This window comes from Scyliorhinus torazame, chromosome 11 (genome assembly GCF_047496885.1).
Source record: "Scyliorhinus torazame isolate Kashiwa2021f chromosome 11, sScyTor2.1, whole genome shotgun sequence".
In the NCBI taxonomy this organism is placed as follows: Eukaryota; Metazoa; Chordata; class Chondrichthyes; order Carcharhiniformes; family Scyliorhinidae; genus Scyliorhinus; species Scyliorhinus torazame.
The window spans coordinates 223456491-223482667 of NC_092717.1; the positions used below are offsets into that span (position 1 = coordinate 223456491).

The 26177-nt window shown below is 47.6% G+C and overlaps 1 protein-coding gene across 1 annotated transcript in view; it reads left to right on the forward strand.

The window, feature by feature from the left end:
* twsg1a (twisted gastrulation BMP signaling modulator 1a) overlaps nucleotides 1–25450 on the forward strand; it is a 63833-nt gene extending 38383 nt beyond the window's left edge. The window contains exons 4-5 of the mRNA XM_072468362.1: nucleotides 12252–12518; nucleotides 24901–25450. Of these exons, the coding sequence (XP_072324463.1) occupies nucleotides 12252–12518; nucleotides 24901–25082 (449 nt within the window). The 3' untranslated portion in view covers nucleotides 25083–25450. The remainder of the gene's footprint in view (nucleotides 1–12251; nucleotides 12519–24900) is intronic.
* The last annotated feature ends 727 nt before the right edge of the window (nucleotides 25451–26177 follow it).

Below are 26177 nucleotides of genomic sequence, written 5' to 3' on the forward strand. Positions count from 1 at the left end.
GAGAACACGCACGAACAGACTCAAAAACAGCTTCTTCCCCACTGTCACCAGACTCCTAAATGACCCTCTTATGGACTGACCTCATTAACACTACACCCCTGTATGCTTCATCCGATGCCAGTGCTTATGTAGTTACATTGTATATGTTGTGTTGCCCTATTATGTATTTTCTTTTATTTCCTTTTCATGTATTTAATGATCTGTTGAGCTGCTCGCAGAAAAATACTTTTCACTGTACCTCGGTACACGTGACAATAATCCAATCCAATCCAATCCAACTACATTACTGTCATTAACCCCCTCTGATACTTCATCAAATAACTAGATCAATTTAATCAAACACAATTTGCCTTATTTGATCTGTGTTGGCTCTCATTTATTCGTCTATACTTGTCCAAACGTCAATTAATTTTGTCTTGGGATATTGTCTCGATAACCAACGTTGGACTGACCGGCCAGTATTTGCCAGCTTTCTTTGTTTACTTTTTATTAATTCATGGGATGTGGGTGTTGCCTGCTGGGTCAGCATTTATTGTCCATCCCTAATTGCCCTTGAGAAGGTGGCGGTGAGTTGCCTTTTTGACCTGCTGTGATCCCTGTGTAGGTAAACCCACAGTGCTGTTAGGGAGGAAGTCCAGGATATTGACCCAGCGACAGTGAAGGACAGTGATCTATTTCCAAGTTAGGGTAGTGAATGACTTGGAGGGGAACCTCCAGTTGGTGGGGTTCCCAGGTATCTGCTGCTCTTGCCCTTCAAGATGGCAGTGGGCGTGGGTTTGGAAGGTTATGTCGAAGGTGCCTTGGTGACTTCCTGCAGTACATCTTGTAGGTGGTACATACACGTGGCTGCTATTTTGCGTCAGTGATGGAGGAAGTGAATATTTGTTGATGAGGTGCCAATCAAGCGGGCTGCTTTGTCCTGGATGGTGTCGAGCTTCTTGTGTTGTTGGAGCTGCACTCATCCAGGCAGTGGACAGTGTTCCATCACACTCCTGACTTTTGCCTTTAGATGGTGGACAGACTTTGGGGGATTCAGGACTTGAGTTACTCACCACAGAATTCCCAGCCTGTGATCTGCTCTTGTAGCCACAGTATTTATATGGTTAGTCCAGTTCAGTTTCTGGTCATTGGTAACCCCCAGGGTGTTTATGCCTATCCGAACAGGTGGAAAGCATCTGGCGAATGTGTGTGATAATGAGCGGTTTAATTGTTGCATCCCCTGCATTGGGCACTGTGACAGATGTTGGGCAGTAAAGATCAATTCCTGTCCTTCAGGGAGATGGAGACTGTTTGCAGGACTGACTGCTGGTGCTGAGCTGAAATGCATGTCAAACATAGACCCAAAATGTGCAGCGGTGTGTCAGTAAAGCTTCAGAACATAAAGAAGTCCGCACCTATTCTTCCGTATCTTGCCATGAATTCCTGAAGTGCTCCTTGCTGCACACGAGCCACTTGTGGTGTGATTTTGCAATGGTGCATTTTACCCCTTACTAATGTTCATACAAAAACAGCATAGTTTCTGTAAAACAACAGATGTGAAGAAAGGAGTTGAAAGCTGTAATTTAAATTTGGGTTCTGCTGACACTTACAATTTGATTTAAGCCTTCAGGATCATCGGGCCAGTCAGAATTCCATTCCAGTTGTGTCATTATAATGTAGTACAGGCTGCAAGAGCATTTCTGAACCAAAGTTAAACATGTTCGTTTTTTTAAAACTACTTTGCAAATTTAAAAATATTCTGATTGATTCAGTTTCAATTTTTTTGTTGATATTGGAAAACATTAATCTTGAAAATTGTAGATCATCATGAAATCGCCCACTGTGACATCTGTAAATAAGACCGAACCTTTACAATGTAGAAAGAAGCCATTTGGCCCATTGAACTTGCACTGACCCTCTGAGGGGCATTCTACTTAGTCCCATTCTCAGGCATGATGCCCAGAATTGGATGCAGTACTCCAGATAAGGCCTGACTTTCTTGTATGAGTTCAACATGACCTCCTTATTCTTTTTTTTGAAAAATATTTTATTGAGGCATTTGTCTTATAATTTTTAACAAAATAAGCAACCACACACCAAACCAGCAACAAAACCCAGCCATCATGGCCAAATTCCTCTTGGATCCCCATAATTCCCCAATTTCCCCCCCCCCCCCCCACCCTCAACGGGTCCGAAATGTACAGTAACAGATCGTCCGCGTAAAGCAAGACCCTGTGCTCCAATCCAACCCCCCCCCCCCGGCAGTACTATCCCCTGTCAATCCATCGCCAACGGTTCTATAGCCAAGGCAAAAAACAGTGGCGAGAGTGGACATCCCTGCCTCTCCCCCAGTGCAGCCCTGTAGCCTCCTGAATTTAGCCGCAGATGCCTCCCCTTCATGAACCCCTCAAGTTCTGCCTGCGAGACCGATTCTCCAGGCCCTCCACTTTCTCCTGCAGCCGCCTCGGCTGATCCCACAGCAACCCCACCTCCACTGCTCCTCGTGCTCCCCCACCGTCTCCTCCACCTTCTGGATTGCCTGGCTCTGGGCCTCCAGCCTCGTCTCCAGGCGGTCGATCCCCGCCTTTATCGGGTCCACCACACTAGGCAGGTCCTCCAAATTCTCCTTACTCTGCTGGGTGAACTTTGGTTCAGGAAGCTCACCAGCTGCTCCGTCGACCACTGAGAGGGTAGGGCCGATCGCTGACCCTCCGCCATCTTCTCCTGTGTCGCAGGCACCGCTCCAGCTTTCGCCAACTGTTCCCTTTTTCGGCCACTTCTTGTCCACAGATCCATCCACCGTTTGGACACTCTCTCTTACCACCCCTCCGGCACCCTTTTTTTAATCAAAAGGTCCACCCATTAGCCGGGCAATAAGGTCCGTAAATTCCACCACGAGCAGGAGCCACCAAATGTGTGACCACTCACACCATGGCCGCTAACGGACGTCATTACCTCCTTGTTCTTGTACTCCATGTCCCTATTAATAAAACCGAAAATACTGTATGCTTTGTTAACTGTACTCTCAATCTGCCCTGCCATCTTCAATGACTTGCATACATATACACCAAGGTCCCTCTGTTGCTATGCCTCCTTTAAGAGTTTTTTTATTTTATACTGTCTCTCCATACTCTTCCTGCCAAAATTAATCACCTCACTTCTCTGCATTGACTTCATCTGACACTTGTCTGCCCAATCCATGTCCTTTTGAAGTTCAAGACTATCCTCATCACTGTTGATGATATTTCCTATCTTTGTATCATTTGCAAATTTTGAAATTATGCCCTGAACACCACAGTCTATATATCAGGAAGAGCAAGGATCCCAACACTAACCCCTGGGAGGTGATGGAGCAGTGGTATTGATGCTTGACTAGTAATCCAGAGACCCGTAGTAATGCTCTGGGGATGCAGGTTCCATGTTTAAAAACTCAATAAAACATCTGGAAATAAACGTCTAATGATAGCCACGGAACAATTGTCGATTATCAATAAAGTCGTTTAAGGAGGAGAATCTGCCTTCCTTACTTGGTCTGACCTACATGTAACTCCAGGTCCACAACAATGTGGTTGACTCTGAAATGACCTAGCAAGCCACTCAACTAATTGTAATCAATTGCTACAAAGGAAGCAAGAAGGAAGCCGGACGGACTACCTGGCATCGAACTAGGCACCGGGAATGACTGGCAAAACTAACCCACTATTGACCCTGCAAAGTCCTCCTTACTAACATCTGGAGGCTTGTACAAAAGTTGGGAGAGCTGTCTCTGACTAGTCAAGCAACAGCCTGATATAATCATAGTCACAGAATCATCCTTTACAGATAATGTCCCAGACAACACCATCACCATTCCTGGGTATGTCCTATCTCACCGCCAGAACAGACTCAACAGAGGTGGCGACACAGTGGTATACAGTCAGGAGGGAATTGCCCTGGGAGTCCTCAACGTTGACTCTGGACCCCATGAAGTCTCATGGCTTCAGGGTAAACATGGGCAAGGAAATCTTCTGCCGATTACCACGACCCTCCACCCTCGTCAGCTGATGAATCAGTACTCCTTCATGTTGAACACCACTTGGAGGAAGCACTGAGGGTGGCAAAGGCACATAATGTACACCAGGTGGGGGACTTTGATGTCCATGACCAAGAGTGCTCGGTAGTACCACCACAGACCGAGCTGGCCGAGTCCTAAAGGACATAGCTGCTGGACAGGGACTGCAGCAGGTGGTGAGGGAACCATCAAGAGGGAAAAACGTACTTTTTAAAATAAAAATAAAAATTTGAGTACCCAATTAATTTTTTCCAATTAAGGGGCAATTTAGCTTGGCCAACCCACCTAGCCTGCACATCTTTGGATTGTGGGGGCGAAACCCACGCAAACACTGGGAGAATGTACAAACTCCACACGGACAGTGACCCCAGAGCCGGGATTGAACCTGAGACCTCAGCGCCGTGAGGCACAGGGCTAACCCACTGCGCCACCGTGCTGCCCACGGGAAAAACATACTTGACCTCATCGTCACCAACCTGCCTGCCGCAGATGCATCTGTCCATGACCGTATCGGTAGAAGTGACCACCTCACGGTCCTTGTGGAGACAAAGTCCCGTCTTCACATTGAGGATACCCTTAAATGTGTTGTGTGGCACTACCACCGTGCTAAATGGGATATACTTCGAACAGATCCAGCAACGCAAGATTGGGCATCCATGAGGTGCTGTGGACCAACAGCAGCAGCAGTATTGTACTCAACCAAAAAACTGTAACCTCAAGGACTGTCATGTCCCCCACTCTACCATTACCACCAAGCCAGGGATCAACCCCGGTTCAATGAAGAGTGCAGGAGGGCATTCCAGGAGCAACACCAGACATACCTAAAAATGAGGTGTCAACCTGGTGAAGTGCCAACACAGGACTACTTGTGTGCCAAGCAGCAAGTAATGGACAGAGCTAAGTGACCCCACAACCAACAGATCAGATCTAAGTTCTGTAGTCCTGCCACATGCAGCCGTGAATGGTGGTGGACAATTAAACAACTCACTGGAGAAGGAGGCTCCACAAATATCCCCATCCCCAATGATGAAGGAGCCCAGCACATCTGTGCAAATGATACGGCTGAAGCATTCGCAATAAACTTCAGCCAGAAGTGCCGACTGGATGATCCATCAGGGTTTCCTCCGGAGGTCGCCAGCATCACAGACATCAGTCTTCAGACAATACGATTCACTCTACGTGATATCAAGAAATGGCTGAAGGCACTGAATACTGCAAAGGCTATGGGCCCTGACCATATTCCAACAATAGTATTGAAGACTTATGCTCCAGAACTTGCTGCTCCCCTAGCCAAGCTGTTCCAGTGCAGCTACAACACTAGCATCTACCCAGCAAGGTGGAAAATAGTTTCCTCCGGATGTTCCATTTCCTCCCACTGTCCAAAGATGTGCAGGTTCGGTGGATTGGCCATGATCAATGCATGGGGTTACAGGGATAGGGTGGGGGAGTGGGCCTAGGAGAGTTCTCTTTCGGAGGGTCGTTGCAGACTTGATCATAGATTATCATAGAATTTACAGTGCAGAAGGAGGCCATTTGGCCCACCGGGTCTGCACCGGCTCTTGGAAAGAGCACCCTACCCAAAGTCAACACCTCCACCCTATCCCCATTACCCAGTAACCCCACCCAACACTAAGGGCAATTTTGGACACTAAGGGCAATTTATCATGGCCAATCCACCTAACCTGCACATCTTTGGGTTGTGGGGGTGAGACACAGACAGTGTCCTGGAGCCGGGAATGACCTCTGTTCTGTGTGCTCCAGAAGAAGTCTCCCGATGTATTCAGTGCCATCCTGAATGAAGATTCTACATTTTGGCGGTCACCTGTCAGGGACTCCTGTTAGCCTGTGGGGTTGCTTGACCACATCAGGGAGCATTGAGGATATTCCTAAAGCATTTCCTCTCTCCTCCTGGAGTCTCTTGCTACCACTGAGTTCCAAGAAGAGCAGTTGTTTTGAGAGTCAGGTGTCAGGCATAAGAATGATACTCCCTGCCCAGTGGAGCTGGTTTTGAATGATTGACCCATCGATGCTGGACGTGTTGAATTGAGAGAGGTTGCTGCTGTTGGACTGGCTTTCTTGGCACTGGGTGTTTAACAACCAATGTTGAGACATAAGTGAAAAATGGGCACTTGAACAATACGGTGGCAACCAATGAGTATTTGTACAATTATATCCCAGCACAAGTCATTGGCTCGAGAACAAGGAGGAGAATACTGGCTATTGTCGGGAAGTGGGGTTGGGGGATGAGGGAACTTGCACCTAGTTGCTTAGCTTTGGCAACATTTTTATTATTCTGCAGTATTCAGAGATGGGGGGGCAGCACGGTGTCGCAGTGGTTAGCACTACTGCCTCATGGCGCCGAGGTCCCGGGTTCGATCCCAGCCTGGGTCACTGTCCGTGTGGAGTTTGTACATTCTCCTCGTGTCGGCGTGGGTCTCACCCCCACAACCCAAAAAGATGTGCCGGGTAGGTGGATTGGCCACGCTAAATTGCCCCTTAATTGGAAAAAAAAGAATTGGGTGCTCTAAATTTTTTTTTTTTTAAGCATTCAGAGACTGTCGTTTTGATTTATTGTAACCAACCACGACTGCAATTGTGAACATCTAAACTTGCTGAACCTTTGCTTTAGTAGAATAATGGTCAGCCACTGCATAAGTCAGCAACTTTTAAACTCCTTCATCCAAATTCCTTTGGCACTATTTGGCTTCTACTGATTTCTACAAAATTACTTTATAAAGAGCACAGAACTTGTCAAAATCAATTCAAACCTATCAGCAAAATAATGAGAAAAGCTGCTTTAGGAAGGTACGCAGGTCTAGAGTTGAAGATATTTCTACAAGGATACCTTAAAAAATGTCCTTTCCTTTCATTCCGGTTTTCTCTCTCTAGTCACCTGCCACCTCCCCACTCCTTGCGTCCTCTTTTTCTCTCTCAAATGTCTTTCGGAAGACCAAGCACAACACGTCATTGGGTTTTCCACAAATTCACTGTCTCATCCTCGAACAAGAACAGGAGTGTAGGACAATCAACGCCTCTAACCTGCTCCACCATTCAGTTGAACCATGGCTGATCTGTACTACAATTCTGTTTACCCATCTTTGCTCCAGATCCCTCTATACACACTTACCTAACCAAAATCTCTCTAGGTCTTGGAAGTTCCAGTTGTCCTAGCAGCCACAAACCTTTGAGCAAGATGTTTCAAGGTTTGTTAACTACCCTCTGTGGAGAAATTGGTCTTGGTTTCACTCTCGAATGGCCTAGGTTTATTTTTAAGACAATGACACCTTGTTCTTGATTCTTCCACCAGCGGAAATCATGTCTCCATATCTATACTATTAAATGTTTTCCACACCTCAAAGTTAAAAGACTTGTTTCGATATAATGTTTCCCTTCTGAATCTATGCTGGCTACCGATCGTTAGGTTGTTGTTACACTGATTTCTAGTTTACTCCTGATCAATTCCATCATTTTCTACAGAACAGAAGTAAGGCTAATGGATCTGTAGGTCCCTGCTAGTAGTTCACCATTTTGCATTGAAGAGGAGCACCTCCCTGGTCTGATTCTAATAAACGGGTATAGCCCCTGTATCCAGTGATAGGCAGCCATTTTGGGGCCATGTCTCATATATCTCTTAATTCCCTGGAGACCTCTGGGATTGATTCTATCTGCCCCTGGTGATTTGTTTGTTTGGAGCTTTTGAAAATTTCTGCTACTTTACTGTTCTGGGTCCTCCCTGCCCCACTGATCATAATTTTAATGTATTTTTCAATTTCTCAATATTTATCCCGGTCCTTTTCACAGGATTCTTAGGAGGTCATTCTTATTTTGTTAATCCATTGAGTCGTATTTGTTAGTCTTGGGCAGCACAGTGGCACAGTGGATAGCACTGCTGCCTCACGGCACCGAGGTCCCAGGTTCAATCCCGGCTCTGGGTCACTGTCCGTGTGGAGTTTGCACATTCTCCCCGTGTTTGCGTGGGTTTCGCCCCCACAACCCAAAGATGTGCAGGTTAGGTGGCGTGGCCACGCTAAATTGCCCCTTAATTGGAAAAAATTAATTGGGTACTCTAAATTTAAGAAAAAATATATATATATTTGTCAGTCTTGAGTTTATTGATTCTCTATATGTTCTTGTTCTGTGTGCAGAGCACAATAGCTTTAAAGTTGTTCAATTCGTCCTTTACTGCAATGTTGTTGAGCAAATTCGTCCGATCTGCTTACCCTTGTTGTTCGTTGAATCTTTAACCATGGTTTTCTCTATCCCCCCACGGGTATGATGACTATAATTTATTTTGCTTTGTCTAGTCATCAGGGTATATCCAGTTAAGCTGAGCACTGCCACTTGTTGCTTCTTGATGTACAGGGTCACAAAATATTTGTCCCATTTCATTTATCTGTCCTGATTGTAAAACGTTGGGAATTCCAAGTGTATATTGTTTGACTTTTTCCGACAAATTAGCGTTCCCATTCTTTCATAAGCTGTCTGCTGACTGTTGTAGAGGAGATTTATATCATTCATGAATTAGAATGATCTAAATGAATTAGAAAGCAGGTGGAAGTCGGTGTGGATGCATCTCGGGTGATGGGATATTGGTGCAGAGTATGTACACAGTGGGCAATGGAGGCTTTCTGCTTTATTGATTTAAAAAATGTTCACATGAAGCTTAGTAGCTGAACAGATTTTAACCTCACTCTTCAGCATTCTCTGCACTTTATAGGCCTGATTCAAATCCAGCCAAGGTGCCAGATTGCCTGGAGGGAGGTGGATTTGGATGCGCGTGAGCGAAAGAGTGAACCTGTGGAGATGGTTTAGGGAATGGAGTGAAGGGCGTGGGCATCAGAGAGAGGATTTTCTGCTTCCTTAGAAATCTATACAGTAAAAGGAATTAGATAGGGGAGTCAATTTGTTCTCTTTATATCTTTTCATGGGATGTTGGTGCCACTGACAGAGCCAGAATTTCATGGCCATCCCATACCCTTGAACTGATCGTTTCAGAGGACAGTTTGGAGTCAATCACATTGTGTGTCTGAAGTCGCATGTAGGCCAGGCCAGGTAAGGGTGGGAGATTTTCTTCCCTAAAGGACATTTGTGAACCGAATGGGTCTTTACGACAATTGATAATAGTTATCAGTAATAGTCACCATTACTGAGAGATTCCAGATTTATAACGTGCCGATAGAACATTAGTCTGGGCCTCAAGATGGGCCTCAGGATTACTAGTCCGGTCACATTACCACACTGCCGCCATTTTCCCAGCTAATGTGAGGGGGCATAACCTTAAAATCTGAGCTAGGCCATTCTCCCAGAAAAAGCACAAGGTGGTCAACTCCGTTAACAATCTGAGGTAAATAGATTATTGTGAGTCCAAGTTACGAAGGGATTTGAAGACATGTCATTGAATGGTGGACAAACTCCGGGAAATGAATAGACTTCTAACAGACAGTGAGGTAGGAAACCATGTGTCAATCTCTTACTTAATACTAGATTTATTTACAGAATACAGCATTACAAATGCCTTCCTCCGCCCAAACCAACCCCCGGTGTCCCAGGCACCTCTCATTATACTCTTCTGAGTGGCAATAAACACATGATCACCCCCTTTTAAAGGGGTACTTCCTGTTTATTTAAAATTCCAACTTTAAACTAAATTTAATAAGTTAAAATGTCATGTCCAGTATTGGTGATGCACGCTAGCCCAATGGCCACGGAAGGCCCCAAGAGTACTGGTGGACATCACCAGGGACATTTCATCAGTTATCCACTTCGGACAGAGAAACAGAACAGCAGAGTATTATTTAAATGATGGTCAGATTGGGAAATGTTGACATACAAAGGGACCTGGGTGTCCCAGTGCACCCGTTACTGAAAGCAAGCATGCAGGTGCAGCGAGCAGTTAGGAAGGTAAATGGTATGCTGGCATTCATTGCAAGAGGATACGGGAGCAAGGATGTTTTACTGCAGCTGTACAGGACCTTGGTGAGACCAGACCCAGAGTATTGTGTGCAGTCTTGGTCTCCTTATCTAAGAAAGGACATACTTGCCATCGAGGAAGTGCAGCGACGGTTCACCAGCCTGATTCCTGGCATGGCAAGACTGTTGTACGAGGCAGCCGCTCGCAGTCTGCGATGAACCTTGACTCGGCCGGCTGCCAGCGGCTGGATGCCTCGCCGCCATGCGGCCTTGGGTGCCGGCCCAGCCCCGCCAAGAGGAGGCTGAGGAAGTGGACGTCAGTGCTGGAGATCCTGGGCCAGGCCCAGGCTTTCCTCAGCCGGCGCCTTCGGGCCTTTTCCTCCGACTCTAGCCCCTCCGGGGGAAGCAGGCCTGTGCCTGTCCCGGGAGGCCGAGACGCTATCCGGGCCTGCGGTCGCTGTGGAGACCAGGTTCCACGCTCCAGGTCCTTCAAGGAGCTGAGGAAAAAGGTCCAGCTATCCATTAGGCCCTGGTCCCTCAAGGTGAACAATTCCTCCAAATTATCTTGGAGAGGGAGGGGTCTTGGGGGGAGGGCGAGAGAGAGCTTGCTGGGAGAGGAGAAGGCTAGGGATGCGGCCTATAATTTGACCCAAACCTGTTCCAGATGAGCGAATGTTAGCCCCCCCGCCCCGCCCCACACTTGTCTCTCTTTTCACTCCCCTTACACTCATTCAAGCCCCCACCCCAAAATCTGACAACGCGGTTATCGGATTGGGTAAGATACCCTAGCGGCCTCTCTGTATCTAAGGGATTCAGCCCCCTTGGAGCAGGAGAGGTCCAGGACGAAGCGGGGCCCTGTGAGCGAGTGCCTTATCAAAGCTGTCCACACCTCTCGAGATGCTCGGGGTGGCCTTGCTGAAAAGAAGCATTAATTATTGTAATAATTTTGGGGATCTCATGTATTTTGGGCGGCGAATATGCCGCGCCCTCCATTAAAGCTGTTTGACTTATCCCTAAAAACAAAGGATTGTTGTACAAGGAGAGGTTGGGTCGACTGAACCTTTATTCACTGGAATTTGGAAGAATGAGAGGGATCTAATTGAAACGTATAAAGATTGACAGCGTGGGACAGGCTAGATGCAGGGATGTTGTTTCCTCTGGCAGGGGGAGGGAGATCTCGAACAAGGGGTCCAAGTCTTGAGATACAGGGTAGACCATTTAGGACTGTGATGAAACTCTGGAATTCTCCACCACAAAAGGCTGTGAAGGCCAAGTCACTGAATATATTTAGGAAGGAAATGAGTGGATTTCCAGGCTGTAAGGGTGCCAAAGGGTACAGGGAAAGTGTGGGAGTTTGGTGTTGGGTTAGACAGTCGGGCATGGTCATGTTGAATGGTGAAGCGGGCTCACAGGGCAGAACGGCTTACGCCGGCTCCTATTTTCTATGTTTCTATGACGCCTGAGCACGATCCTAACCACGGAAGAGAGGCAGGCAGTCGGGCTGTACAACCCACTCAACTGCTAATTCCCTGAGAGACCAAGCAATTCTCTACCCCAGCCTTAAACGTATTCAACAATGCAGCTCCACAACCCTCTGGGGTAGAGAATTCCAAAGATTCACAACCCTCTGAGTGAAGTAATTTCTTCCCATCTTAGTCCTAACTGACCGACTCCTTTATCCTGAAACTATTCCCCGGTGTTTTCCATTGCGTGACCAATGGAAACATCCTCTTAGCCGCCTCCATCCTATTAAGTCCCTTCAGGATCTTGTAGGTTTCTATGAGATTGTCACTCATTCTTCTAAATCCAGAGATTATAAACCCAATTCACTCAGCCACTCATCATGGCTTAGCCCCTTCATCCCAGGCACCTATTTAGTGGACCTTTGCTGTACCACCTCCAATGCAAGTATATCCTTTCTTAAATGTGGAGACCAAAATTGCACACTGTGCTCCAGGTGAGGTCTCACCAAAACCCCGTACAACTGCAACAAGACTTCTTTGTGGAATTTTATGGCCAAAATTCTGATTGTCTTTTTGTTGTAAGACTGGCTGCGTAGGCCCACATACAAGAATGGTTAACTTGTTGATGAATGCTGATACCAGGGAAATCATCCTCCATCGTGAGTTGGTTTGTTGAGGGCAAGCAAAATCTGAGCGGCGGGAATGTGGAACTGAGTTGCAATCCGATCGGCCATGCTCTTATTGAATGGCGGAGCAGGTTCGAGGGGCTGAGTGGCCGACTCCTGCGGATTTGTGTGCTTGTATGATAGAAAAACATTTGTGACATTAATGCCCTTTTACAATCCTAGGAATGTGCAATCCCAGGAACTATAGCGATACGCCACCAACCTCCAAGAGTACAGTAGAAGAACTTCATGAGCCCATCCCCTCGCTGTTCCGTGCCCTAACAGAAGGTGAATCTCACCTGCACTGGAACATTGTCTCGTTCCCTGTCTCTGAAGAGCTCACCTACCATGAAAACCTGGTCTCGTTTCTGGAAAGCTTTGATATGTCTCCGCTCCAAAATGTGTCACTGTCTGAAGACAGTCCGCATGTACAACTCGAGAGTGAGAAAGGTGAACGTTTGATTCTGTTTTCTATTGAGCTAAATTTAAAAATCATAATATTTATGATCTAAGCCGATTAACTGCTGTAGAATTTCAGAAGCACATCGAGGCAGGTAAGTGAAATTTTCTCTCTACTCCACTTGAGTTTTGATACAAATATAGATTTCCAAGTTACATCTGGAGGAAGCAACTCTATAATCAAGCTGGATTTTAAGTGTCTCTCTTCAGTGGGAGAAGTTTGAGGTGCTAGAGTATTCCATAAATGTATTGGAAATTTTTATTTATTTTCTGGTGCTGATTTCAGTCTCTTCATTGACTTGTAGTGGTTAAAGAATAATGTATATTCTTTTTTAAATTATTTTTTAAAATTTAAAGTGCCCAATTCTTTTTCCAATTAAGGGGCAATTTAGCATGGCCAATCCCCCTACCCTGCACATCTTTGGGTTGTGGGGGTGAGACCCACGCAGACACTGGGAAAATGTGCAAACTTCACACAGGCTGGTATCAAACCCGGGTCCTCGGCGCCATGAGGCAGCAGTGCTAACCACTGTGCCGCCCACAACACATGGCCACGCTTAATCTCAAAATGAAATATTGAGAAATGCACATCAGTCACGTTTCTGTATCCTGGAGTGCGGACATTCTCTTCCCTCGGGGATCAACAGCACTTGCCAAACCTTTGTTGCAAATTACTTAGAGCAAATGCTTAGGACGCCAAGCTTTGCTTAAGAATATTTCCGGCCTTGAACTTGAACTAAGTAAAACGTGGGGTGGCACAGTAGTTAGCACTGCTGCCTCGCAGTGCCAGGGACCCAAGTTCAATTTCGACCTTGGGTGACTGTGTGGAGTATGCACACTTTCTGCGTGGGTTCCCTCCGGGTGCTCCAGTTTCTGCCCAAGTCCAAAGATGTGCAGGTTAGGTGAATCGACCATGCTAAATTGCCCCTTGGTGTCCGGGAATGTGTAGGTTAGGTAGGGTTATGGGGATAGGGTGGGAGAATTGCACCTGTGTCAGGTGTTTTTCAGAGGGTCGGTGCATGCTCGATGGGCCTCCTGCACTATCGGGATTCTCTGGATTCTAAGACTAGAATGTCTTAGCATGTGGCATGAGTAAGCTCCTTATTTCTTGTCAAATTAGGACCATCGTAGCCATGCTTTGTAAAGTTATCTAGGGCTGAGTAGGGGAGGGGTCAGGGGCACCAGCAAAGCTTTGCTCTGTCCAGGTTCTGTAAACTATCCATGGTGGCTGACCAGCCATCAACAAATAAATAGGGTGACTTCCGGTTGTAGCTATGCCTAGGTAGGTCGCCCGTTCAGCAGCTCCCGCCGAGAACGGACTTTTGGGCTCTCTAGAGGGGCCCCAACGGCAATTGTTCGACGGCTTCCAGTGTGGGAAGGTGACAGAAAGGTCCCCCCGACATTATATGGATTGGACCAGGAGTGGAGCGGTGAAAAAAGTGATCTTGGAGCAGCGAAAAGTGAGAGGGAGAAAAAACAAGATGGCGGCGGGTGGAGACCAAGCAGCATGGGCGCAGTGGTCGCAGGAGCAGCAGGGGTTTCTTAGACGCTGCTTTGAGGAGCTGAAGACTGAAATGCTGGCGCCAATGAAGACGGCGATCGAGAAGCTAGTGGAGACCCAGAAGGCCCAAGGGGCGGCGATCCGGGAGGTGCGGCAAAAAGCCTCAGAACGAGGACGAGATCTTGGGCCTGGCGGTGAAGGTGGAGGCACACGAGGCGCTGCACAAGAGGTGGGCAGAAAGATTGGAGGACCTGGAGAATAGGTCGAGGAGGAAGAATCTTTGGATTCTGGCTCTCCCCGAAGGAGTGGAGGGGCCCGATGCTGGTGCAGATGTGAGCACGATGCTCAATTCGCTGATGGGCGCGGGAGCCTTCCCGAGGCCTCTGGAGCTAGATGGGGCTCACCGGTTCCTAGCAAGGAGACCCAAGGCCAACGAGCCGCCAAGGGCTGTAGTGGTGAAGTTTCACCGCTTTATGGACAGAGTGTGTGTCCTGAGATGGCCCAAGAAAGAGCGGCGCAGCAGGTGGGAGAACACGGAGATCCGAATCTCTGAATCTATCAGGACTGGAGTGCAGAGGTGGCTAAGAAGAGAGCTGGCTTTAATCAGGCTAAGGCGGTGCTCCATCGAAAGGGGGTGAAGTTCGGTATGCTGCAGCCAGCGCGATTGTGGGTCACATTCCAGGATCGGCACCACTATATTTCGAAACGCCTGATGAGGCTTGGAGTTTTATACGGACTGAAAAGTTGGACTCAAATTGAGGGTTTGTTGTGGGGGGATGTTTACGGTGTATATAGTGTTTATTACGTTTAGGGAATGTTCCTCTGGTTTGGGTGCTGGATGGGGATGGGTGAAGGGATTGGATGGGGAGACGGTGGGAGAGTGCGGGTGTCGGTGTTGGAGGGGCAGACCCCCACGAAGGAAGAGGGGGAGGGGGAGTGGAAGCCCGGGGATGGGGGAATTGGGGTAAGGCCGCAAAAGGAGCTGCGGCAGAGGGTGCGGGGCCGGCTCAGGAAAGCACGGGCTTTTTCCCGCGCTAGGGAAGGACGGGGGTGGGGGCCGGGGGGGGTATGGGCGGAGCTGGAGAGGAGCGCACACTGACTGCCAGGGAGGGGGACGGGGGATTCTCACATTGAAGGGGGTCGATGGAATGGCGGGAGAGGCCGGGGTCAGCAGGAGTCAGCTGACTTACGGGAGTGTTATGGGGGGAGCAAAAGAGCTAGATATGGATCTAGCGGGGGGAGGGGGAGGGAGAAGGGGGGTATAGGGTTGCTACTGCATTGGCCAAAGGGGAGCTGGAAGTAGGCGAGGTGGTCTGGGTGGGGGTCCGCCGTCTGGGGGACTGGAGGGTGCGGGAGTCGCGGGCACGTGGCTGGCCTAAAAAAGGAGATGGGTAGTCAGCTGGGGGGGGGGGTGGGTTCAGGGTTGGATGCGAAGAACAGAGGGGTTGCAATACTGGTGGGGAAGCGGGTGTCGTTTGAGGCAATAAATATTGTAGTAGATAATGGAGGTCGATATGTGATGGCGAGCGATAGGTTGCAGGGGGTGTGGGTGGTACCGGTAAACATATATGCCCCGAACTGGGATGATGCCGGGTTATGAAATTTCGGGCGCTAATCCCGAAAGTGGAGGGAACGGAGTATTCGGCCATAGCTATCTCAGACCACGCCCCACACTGGGTGGAGCTGGAGTTAGGAGAGGGACCAGCGCCCCTGCGGCGTCTAGATGTGGGATTATTGGCGGATGAGGAGGTGTACGGGCGGGTGCGGGGGTGCATTGAAAGATATTTGGAGGCCAGTGACAACAGGGAGGTGCAGGTGGGGGTAGTCTGGGAGGCGCTGAAGGCAGTGGTCAGGGGAGAGTTAATCTCCATCAGGGCCCACAGGGAGAAGAGAGAGAGCAGGGAGAGGGAGAGGTTGGTGGGGGAGATCTTAAGGGTGGACAGGAGATATGTAGAGGCCCCCGAGGAGGGACTACTCAGGGAGTGGCGGAACCTCCAGACGGAGTTCGACCTGTCGACCACAGGGAAAGCAGAGGCACAGTGGAGGAAAGTGCAGGGTATGAGTATGGGGAGAATGCGAGTCGGATGCTGACACACCAGCTTCGTAAGAGGGAGGCAGCGAGGGAGATAGGTGGAGTTAAAGATAGCGGGGGAATACGGTGCGGAGTGCGGTGAGAATAAATGTGGTATTTAGGGACTTCTATGGGGATCTGTACAGATCTGAGCCCCCAGCGGGGGAAGAGGGGATGCAAAGATTTTTGGATCAGCTGAGGTTCCCGAGGGTGGAGGAGCAGGAGGTGGCTGGTTTAGGGGCGCCAATTGGGGTGGAGGAGCTGGTTAAGGGATTGAGGAGCATGCAGGTGGGGAAGGCCCCGGGCCAGATGGGTTCCCTGTCGAGTTTTACAGGAAATACGTGGACCTGCTTGGCCCTTTGCGAGTGAGGACTTTCAATAAGGCAAGGGAGTGGGGGACCTTGCCCCCGACAATGTCCGGGGTGCTGATCTCTCTGATCCTGAAGCGGGACAAGAACCCACTGCAGTGTGGGTCGTATAGACCGATCTCGCTCCTCCATGTGGATGCTAAGCTGCTGGCAAAGTGCTGGCTCCGAGAATTGAGGACTGTGTCCCGGGGGTGATTCATGAGGACCAGATGGGATTTGTAAGGGGCAGGCAGCTAAACACTAATGTGCGGAGGCTCCTCAATGTGATTATGATGCCCTCGGTGGAGGGAGAAGCGGAGGTAGTGGCAGCTATGGACGCGGAGAAGGCCTTCGACCGAGTGGAGTGGGAGTATCTTTGGGAAGTGTTGCGGAAGTTTGGGTTCGGGGAGGGTTCATCGGCTGTGTTAGATTGCGAGATAGAGCCCGGGTGGCGAGTGTGGCTACGAATCAGCGGAGGTCGGAGCACTTTCGGCTGTACCGAGGGACGAGGCAGGGGTGCCCCCTGTCCCCCTTGCTGTTTGCATTGGCAATTGAGCCTCTGGCCATGGCACTAAGGGAGTCCAGGAAATGGAGGGGACTGGTCCGAGGGGGAGAGGAACATCGGGTGTCGCTGTATGCGGACGACCTGTTGCTGTATGTGGCAGATCCAATGGAGGGGATGGCGGAGGTTGTGCGGATCTTAAGGGAGTTTGGGGACTTCTCGGGGTATAAGCTTAATGTAGGGAAAAGTGAGCTCTCTGTGGTGCATCCAGGGGACCAGGGAAGGGGGATAGATGACCTGCCGTTGAAGAGGGTGGAAAGGAGCTTTCAGTACTTAGGGATCCTGGTGGCTGGGAGTTGGGGGACCCTGCACAAACTCAATTTGACGCGGTTGGTAGAGCAGATGGAGGAGGATTTCAGAAGGTGGGATGTGCTGCCGCTCTCGCTAGCGGGCAGGGTACAGTCGGTTAAAATGATGGTTCTCCCGAGGTTTCTTTTTGTGTTCCAGTGCCTTCCGATTATGATTCCCAAGGCCTTTTTTAAACCGGTAGGTAGGAGTATCATGGGTTTCGAGTGGGCAAATAAGACCCCGAGGGTAAAGAGGGTGTTTCTGGAGCGTAGTAGGGACAGGGAGGGCTGGCTCTGCCGAATTTGTGCGACTATTATTGGGCAGCCAACGTGGCGATGATCCGTAAGTGGGTAATGGAGGGAGAGGGGGCGGCGTGGAAGATGTTAGAGATGGCGTCCTGTGTGGGCACGAGCCTGAGGGCGCTAGCGACGGCACCGCTGCCACTCTCGCCGACAAGGTACACCACGAGTCCGGTGGTGGCGGCGACGTTGAAGATCTGGGGGCAGTGGAGACGACACAAGGGCGAGGTGGGAGCCTCGGTTTGGTTCCCGATTCGGGAAAACCATCGGTTCGTCCCGGGAAGGATGGATGGGGGATTTCGGAGCTGGCATCGGGCAGGGATCAGAAGAATGAGGGACCTGTTTATAAATGGGACGTTTGCGAGCCTGGGGGCGCTGGAGGAGAAGTTTGGGTTACCCCCGGGAAATGCTTTCAGGTATATGCAAGTGAGGGCGTTTGTGAGGCGGCAGGTGAGGGAATTCCCGCTGCTCCCGGTACAGGGGACTCCGGACAGGGTGATTTCGGGCGTATGGGTTGGAGAAGGCAGGGTTTCGCCGATCTACCAGGAGCTGAAAGAAGAGGAGGAGGCCTCGGTAGAGGAGTTAAAGGGCAAGTGGGAGGAGGAGCTTGGGGAGGAGATAGATGAGGGTCTGTGGGCCGATGCCCTGAGTAGGGTTAATTCTTCCTCCTCTTGCGCCAGGCTCCGCCTAATACAATTCAAGGTTATTCACTGAGCGCATATGACCGTGGCGAGGTTGAGTAGGTTCTTTGGGGTGGAGGATAGATGTGGGAGGTGCTCTGGAAGCCCGGCGAATCATGTCCATATGTTCTGGTCGTGCCCGGCGCTGTATGGGTTTTGGAGGGTTTTCGCGAGGACTATGTCCAAGGTGGTGAAAGTCCAGGTCAAGCCGAGTTGGGGGTTGGCACTATTTGGGGTAACGGACGAGCCGGGAGTGCAGGAGGCGAAAGAGGCCGGTATCCTGGCCTTTGCGTCCCTGGTAGCTCTGTGGAGGATCTTGCTATTATGGAAGGACGCAAAGCCCCCTAGTGTGGAAGCCTAGATAAACGACATGGCAGGGTTCATTAAGCTGGAGAGGATAAAGTTTGCCTTGAGAGGGTCTGCGCAGGGGTTCTACAGGCGGTGGCAACCGTTCCTAGACTATCTCGCAGAGCGTTAGGAGGAGGTCAGCAGCAGCAGCAACCCAAGGGTGGGGGGGGGGAATTCGGGTGGGTGAGGGGGCTTCCCTACGGGTATCTTTGAATGTCATATGGGGGGGTTACTGTATACGGGGAAACCCAATGTAAAAGTTTTGTATAATTTTTGACTTGTGTTTGCGATTCTTTTTGTTATTGGGGGGGGTTGTTAAAAATTTTGTTGGAAAATTTGAATAAACACATTAAAAAAAAAAATAATAATAAATAAATAAATAAATAGGGCAGTGGGATTTTGGGGTTTAAACAAAGGGACATTTAAAACAAAAGTAAGGAAGTGATGATAACACTGTGCAAGATCCCAGGTTAATTACTAATATAAACTTTAGCTCATCCAAAATTTCCATCCCACACTCTCTTTCTTTCACCCCGTGCTCGCTGACCTACTCTGGCTCCCAGTCCACCAATGCCTTGATTAAAGTTCTCATCCTTCTGTTCAAAACGGTTCATTACCTCACCGTTCCTATCCCTGATAATTTCTGCATTTCTCCAACTCTGGCCCCTTGCACATCAGCGGCTGTGCTTTTCCCATCTTGGCTCTGAACTCTGGAATTTCCTTAACCTCCTCAACCCACACCTCACTGCCTTGAAAGCCTACCTCTTTGACTGAGTGTCACGCCCTTTTTAGATCATCATCAATTTTCATCTGATTACTGTCTCATGAGGCTCCTTGTGGTACTGCCTTAAGTTCATGTAGCAGCAAAATGGGGACGTTGAGTGGGACAAGATACCAACGGCTAGGTTTTAATTCTCAATGAGTGGAGGATGGAAGGCGGCCTGGAGGGTATTGAAGGAATTTTCTGGAGGCGATAAAACCATACATGAGTGTTTCGCTGAGATAAAAGTGGACAATACTGCAAACAATTGCGCCGATTTTTAAGCGTGATTTTCAAGCTCCATTCCAGAATGAACAAAACGCCTAATTTTATTTTTGTGTATGAGGGGTGTAGATACGGTAAGAGGGCTAAGTGGCAAACGAATGGATGGAGCTTCATGGTGCGGGATATAAAATGACCGCTTTAGTCTTTCCGTGCTTATTGTTAGGAAATCTGTTCCATTTCTCAATGCCTTGATGTTGCCCAGGCATAATAATTGCACAGAGATCATCATCGAACTCCGTATCAAGTTACCTTTTAAGAATGTTGGCTGGTTTAAAATATGCAAGATCTTTTTTCATTTTTATGTATGATTCTGATTTTTTTTTTGACCTCTAGTTCCCTGGCACAAGTTGCTCTCACTAGTTTGAAACTATGCATAATGCATTTAGAATGAAAAGTTATGGTTGTGACCTCCGTGTGGCTTTGTGTCCATTTTCCTCTTGCACGATTTCAATTTTAGTTTGTTTGCAAGGTTTTCCCAAATTCGATGCATGTTAGAGGCGGCAACAAACCCTTCAGAATGCAAAACCAACTGCGGGATTCTCCGTCAGCGGGATCCTCGCTTCGTCGGCAGTGCGCACACGCCCGCGGGTTTCCCGACGGCGAGGGGTGGTCACAATGAGAAACCCCATTGGCCGGCTGCGGGAAGGGAGAAGCCCGCTGTAGGGGAGGGCATGCCGCGCAGGAAAACGAGGCTAGCGGGACGAAGAATCCGGCTCTGATCTTCTAATAGAAGCCTAAAGATTGCAGTGGAATTCCATTATGTCCTTGTCTGGTTGGACTATAGAGTTAAATAGCTGGACCATTCTTACACCCCATAAATTCCCTCACATATAGTTACAACCATCGTTTCCAAGAACCCTGAGGGAGTGGGCGAAAGTAAACAGTGCTGTGACCACAGCAGATGTTAATTACGAACCAGGGAAACTTGGCTTATGGGCCATACCTTTGTTTTAGTATTCTGAATATGAGAAGAAAATGCACTGATCTCAGCTGCTAAGGTCCAGTAACACTTGTGAGATTTTGAAGATTAAAGTAAAAGATTTATTAACAAGAAGAAAAGAGGAAAGTTGGGGGGGGGAAGGAACCGAGGGTAGGGGGGGGGGGAGTTTTACAAGAGGCAGTGGACGGGAGGAGCTGGAGGCCTGGGGTCGGGGGGGGGGGGGAGCTGTGTAAGATTAAGGGTGACTACGGGTCATCCCTGATTTATTTTTGTCATTTGTTTATGTAAACATGCGGGTTGAGGTTTGGGGGTTGGTGGGTAGATGGGATCGTTGTTGTTATTATGGGGACTGACATATCTTGCTGATTATTGTTTATCATTGATGGATGTAAATGTGGGAGAAAATGTGAAAATGGAGGAGAATTTTTTTTTTTTAATTTGAAAAAAAAACCAAGAAGAAAAGAAAGCTTACATGCACAAAATTACAGGTGCACGGTTAAAAATAGTCTTACAAGGCATTCCCAAAAAAGACTCCCTATTTGGTCAGACCCACAAGTAAACACCTTCCAGGAAACACTCCCTTACAGGTGTTTAACTATAAAAATCCAGTAATATTACCCCCAAGTCAAAGCTGCTTTTGCTTTAATAAATGCACACCATACGATCTCTCAAACTACCTGCCACTATTCCGTGGAAATCCAAGAAACCTTCAGAAGCAAGACTGAGACTTTTCTGGTTTGACCTTCTACCAACTTCACCTTCTCCCTGTCCAGAACTGTTTCCAGGAGATCTTGCTCACACAGCCAGCCACAGGTCAACTCAACATCTCTCCTTACATATTCTTATTCATCTTGGATTTCTTTCTTCTCAGCACACTTTTGAACTTAACTTTTCCAAAATATAAAAATCTTTCACGCCTTTCCAATTGTCCCCACTTTTGGAATTAAATAAAATGTAGTAACCTTCCCTTGTTTACTTATGAATACTTTGCAAACTCTACTCCCCTTTAAAATTTAACAGCTTAAAAAGCAAAGTCCCTTTCTATCTCTTAATGCAAATTTCTGAACTTATTTACTCTAAAGCCACATGGCCATGGCTCCATTACAAATGCATGCGTTTAGCACCTTCATTCCTTTCACACCTCAACTCTAATTGGGGGCGGCATGGTGGCACAGTGGTTAGCACTGCTGCCTCACAGCTCCAGGATCCCACGTTCAATTCTGGCTTTGTGTGGCGTTTGCATGTTCTCCCCCTGTGTTTCCTCCGGGTGCTCCGGTTTCCTCCCACAGTCCAAAGATGTGCAGGTTTTGTGGATTGGCTATGTTAAATTGCCCCTTAAGCGTCCAAAGGTTAGGTGGGGTTACAGGGATAGGTACAGGATTGGGCTTAAATAGGGTGCTCTTTCCAAGGGTTAGTGCAGAATCGATGGGCCGAATGGCCTCCTTCTACACTGTAAATTCTATGATTCTTCCAGATAAATGGTCTTCCCCCATTAAATTTTCCTTAGCTTAATTAAATCATTTCTACACACACACAGCCTTTACACTATAACATAATAGTCCCCAAAATATTTTTAAAATTCTCACAATAGGAAATGAGGTGACAACTTAGCTAGTTCTTGTGTTAGTTCTAACTTCCAAATAGTTTTTCAGTTGACAATTCTGTCAGAAGTTGACAATTCTGTCAGAACATATTGCCCCTGCCACTTAATTGCCACCATAAGCTTAATAAGACCGGAGGAGAATAGAGACAGGAAATTAAAAAGATAAAAGCTTTCAGAGAACTCAGTAGCTACACCAACTGCGGAAAATATCCAACCTTACATAAGCACCGTCTAAATGTGAAATGTTTTCATTCACTCCTACAATTAGCGTGTCTGTAACTTTGGTCAGAGCAAAAGCTGAGAAAATATGATATTGTCCACTTTGGCAGGAATGATAAAAAAGATTATTATCTAAATGGTGAGCGATTGCAGAGCTCTGAAGTGCAGAGGGATCTGGGTGTCCTAGTGCATGAATCACAAAAGGCTAGTATGCAGGTACAGCAAGTAATTAGGAAAGTTAACAGAATGCTTTCATTTAGTATGACGGAATCAATGACAAAAGTGGGGAGGGAGGTTATGCTTCTATTGTACAGGGCATTGGTGAGACCACATCTGGAGTATTATGTACAGTATTGATTTCTTTATTAAAAGAAAGATGTAAATGCATTAGAAGCAGTTCAAAGAATGCCTACTAGATTAATGCCTGTAATGGGCAGGTTGCCTTATGAGGAAAGGTTGAAGATGTAAGGTTTGTATTCACTGGGGTTTAGAAGAGTAAAGGACAACTTGATCAAAACATTTTTTAAGATCGTGAGGGATGTGGAGAGGATATTTCCTCTTGTTGGAGAATCTCAAACTGGCGGTAAGTGTTTGAAAAATAAGAGACCACTCTTTTAAGACAGATGAGGAGAATTTCTCTCTCTTTGGGGGTTGAGAGTCTCTGGAACTCTGCCTCAAAAGGCAGTGGAAGCAGTCTTTTAATATTTTTAAGGTAGAGCTGGATAGATTCTCGTAGGAAGGTGGAATAATGTATTGGTAAAATTAACAGACATTACGAATACGGAATGCTTGCCTTCATTGGACGGGGCATCGAGTATAAAAACTGGCAAGTCATGCTACAGTTGTATAGGACCTTGGTATAGGTTCTGATTCCCGAGCAACTAATATTCTGTCTTTCCCTGGCTGAAGCCTTGGTTCACGGCCTTGGTGTTTTATTGGACCACATATCCCTTCCACCCGCTGCCACCTCTGAAACATCACCTATCTCTGCCTTGCCTTAACTCGTCTGCTGCTGAAACCCCCGTCAATATGGGCAGCACGGTAGCATTGTGGATAGCACAATTGCTTCACAGCTCCAGGGTCCCAGGTTCGATTCTGGCTTGGGTCACTGTCTGTGCGGAGTCTGCACGTTCTCCCCGTGTGCGCGTGGGTTTCCTCCGGGTGCTCCGGTTTCCTCCCACAGTCCAAAGATGTGCAGGTTAGGTGGATTGGCCATGTTAAATTGTCCTTAGTGTCCAAAATTGCCCTTAGTGTTGGGTGTGGTTACTGGGTTAAGGGGTTATGGGGATAGGGTGGAGGTGTGGGCTTCGGTAGGGTGCTCTTTCCAAGAGCCGGTGCAGACTCGATGGGCCGAATGGCCTCCTTCTGCACTGTAAATTCTATGAAATTCTATGAAATATTCATTCTCAACTTGACTATGCAACTCTCCTGTCCTGAGCGACACTTTGCACCCTCTGTTTGACTGTGTTTGTCCAAACCATTGATGCCTGTAATCCTAACTTATACCATTCCTCCTTTACCGATGGTCCATGGGACCACTGAGCTACATTGACCCCCAGTAGGTACATAGAAAATACAGCACAGAACAGGCCTTTCGGCCCACGATGTTGTGCCAAACTTTTGTCCTAGATTAAGAACAAATCAATCTACACCCCAGCATTATACCGTAATCCATATACCTATGCAATAGCCGCTTGAAGGTCCCTAATGTTTCTGACTCAACTACTTCCACAGGCAGTGCATTCCAAGCCCCCACTACTCTCTGGGTAAAGAACCTACCTCTGACATCCCCCCTATATCTTCCACCATTCACCTTAAATTTATGTCCCCTTGTAATGGTTTGTTCTACCCGAGGAAAAAGTCTCTGACTGTCTATCTATTCTCTTGATCATCTTATAAACCTCTATCAAGTCACCCCTCATCCTTCTCCGTTCTAATGAGAAAAGGCCTAGCACCCTCAACCTTTCCTCGTAAGACCTACTCTCCATTCCAGGCAACATCCTGGTAAATCTCCTTTGCACCTTTTCCAAAGCTTCCACATCCTTCCTAAAATGAGGCGACCAGAACTGCGCGCACTACTCCAAATGTGGCCTTACCAAGGTTTTGTACAGCTGCAGTTTTAAAATTTCCCCCATCCTCATCTCCAACACGTCCATGGCCTTTGCTTGCTATCTCTGAAACTCCTTCAATTTTACAACTCTGGAAGATCTCTGCTCTCCTCCGATTCCAGCTTCTTTTGCATGGCCGCTAGAATTCCCTCCCTAAATCTCTCCTTTAAGACACTCCTTATAACCCACCTCTATGACCATGTTTTGGGGAATTGCCCCATTACTCAACTTTATGGCTTGGTGTCAAAAGTTTTGTTTAACGCTCATGTGAAACGTCTTGGAATGTTTCTGCTGCTTTACAGGTATTCTGTGAATTGGTGATGTGTTGGAAAATATTTTTCAGACCTTTTTTTTAATTCCAGAACCTCGTTGCACAGTGGTCTACTTTGATGACTGCATGTCTATCCATCAGTGCAAGAACTCGTGCGAGTCTATGGGTGCTTCAAAATACAGATGGTTTCACAACGCCTGCTGCGAGTGTATAGGCCCAGATTGTATCGATTATGGCAACAAAGTGGTCAAATGCATGAACTGCACCTTTTGAAGGCAAGAACCCGAAAGAGGTGAAAGGGACACAACACACGTCACCCGTAGAGCTTAAAGATGGTTACCTTCTTACCAAGCGAGGTTTTATTTTATTTGACTGTTTTTATTGTTAAATCCCTCTGCACTTCATGCTTAAGAATGTAGACAATAATTGGATGTTTGATCAGCAATTCACAACTGCGGATTTTGTTACGGTGTAATTTACTGCTGATGTTTTGTAATTTAAACATTGTACTGACCTATGTAGATATTCAGAATAAGCCAGTTGCAACTTTTCTGTCTTTCATTTGATGTATTGTTCCTTGTGCATTATGCCCGCTATACAAACATATTGTGTGAATAAACTGATCTCCTGTTGTGACTATGTTTCTGTAGTAGGTGGTGCTGTTCATCCGTTGAACCGTTGAATTTTGATGTGCAACAGCTTTTGGGTACAGATTTTTCAGGTGAAGCCTTTGTTTTTAAACTTTCCGATTTAAGTTTTAGCTCCAGTCCGAGATTGAGTGCAGCGTATTCTGTTGGTTTGGGTAGCCCAGCTTGCTGGTAGTCACTGGAAATATTTGTCACTCCGGCTTTCTTCGGGAGTGACAAAGGAATGCTCGGATCAAGAGGGCTCAAGCCTGTTTCCAATTTAATTACATCATGGCAATGATAAAATTTATATTTTATATATTTATAATATGAATTTGCGGATCAAAACATTCTGTCCTCATTCGCAGCTGGGAGTTTTCGGTGCAGCTGAAAGTGCGCTTTGGCTGGAGCACCGCGTTTTCAGTCCTCACTCGCAACGGGTCCCGCCACGGATGGGACTGAGATGAGGAGAAATTTCTTCGGTCAAAGGGCTGTGAATCATTGGAATTCTCTACTCCAGAAGATTGTAAATGCTCCATCGTTGAATACATTTAAGGCTGGGAATAGACAGATTTTTGATGTCTGCGAGAATCAAGGAACATGGGGAGTGGGTGGAAAATAGGAAGTAAACTCTAAGATCAGCCATGATTGTATTGAATGGAGGAGCAGGCTCGGCAAGCTGTATGCCCCTATCTCTTATGCCTGGTATCCCTTAATACCATCACCCAAGAATTTCTTTCCC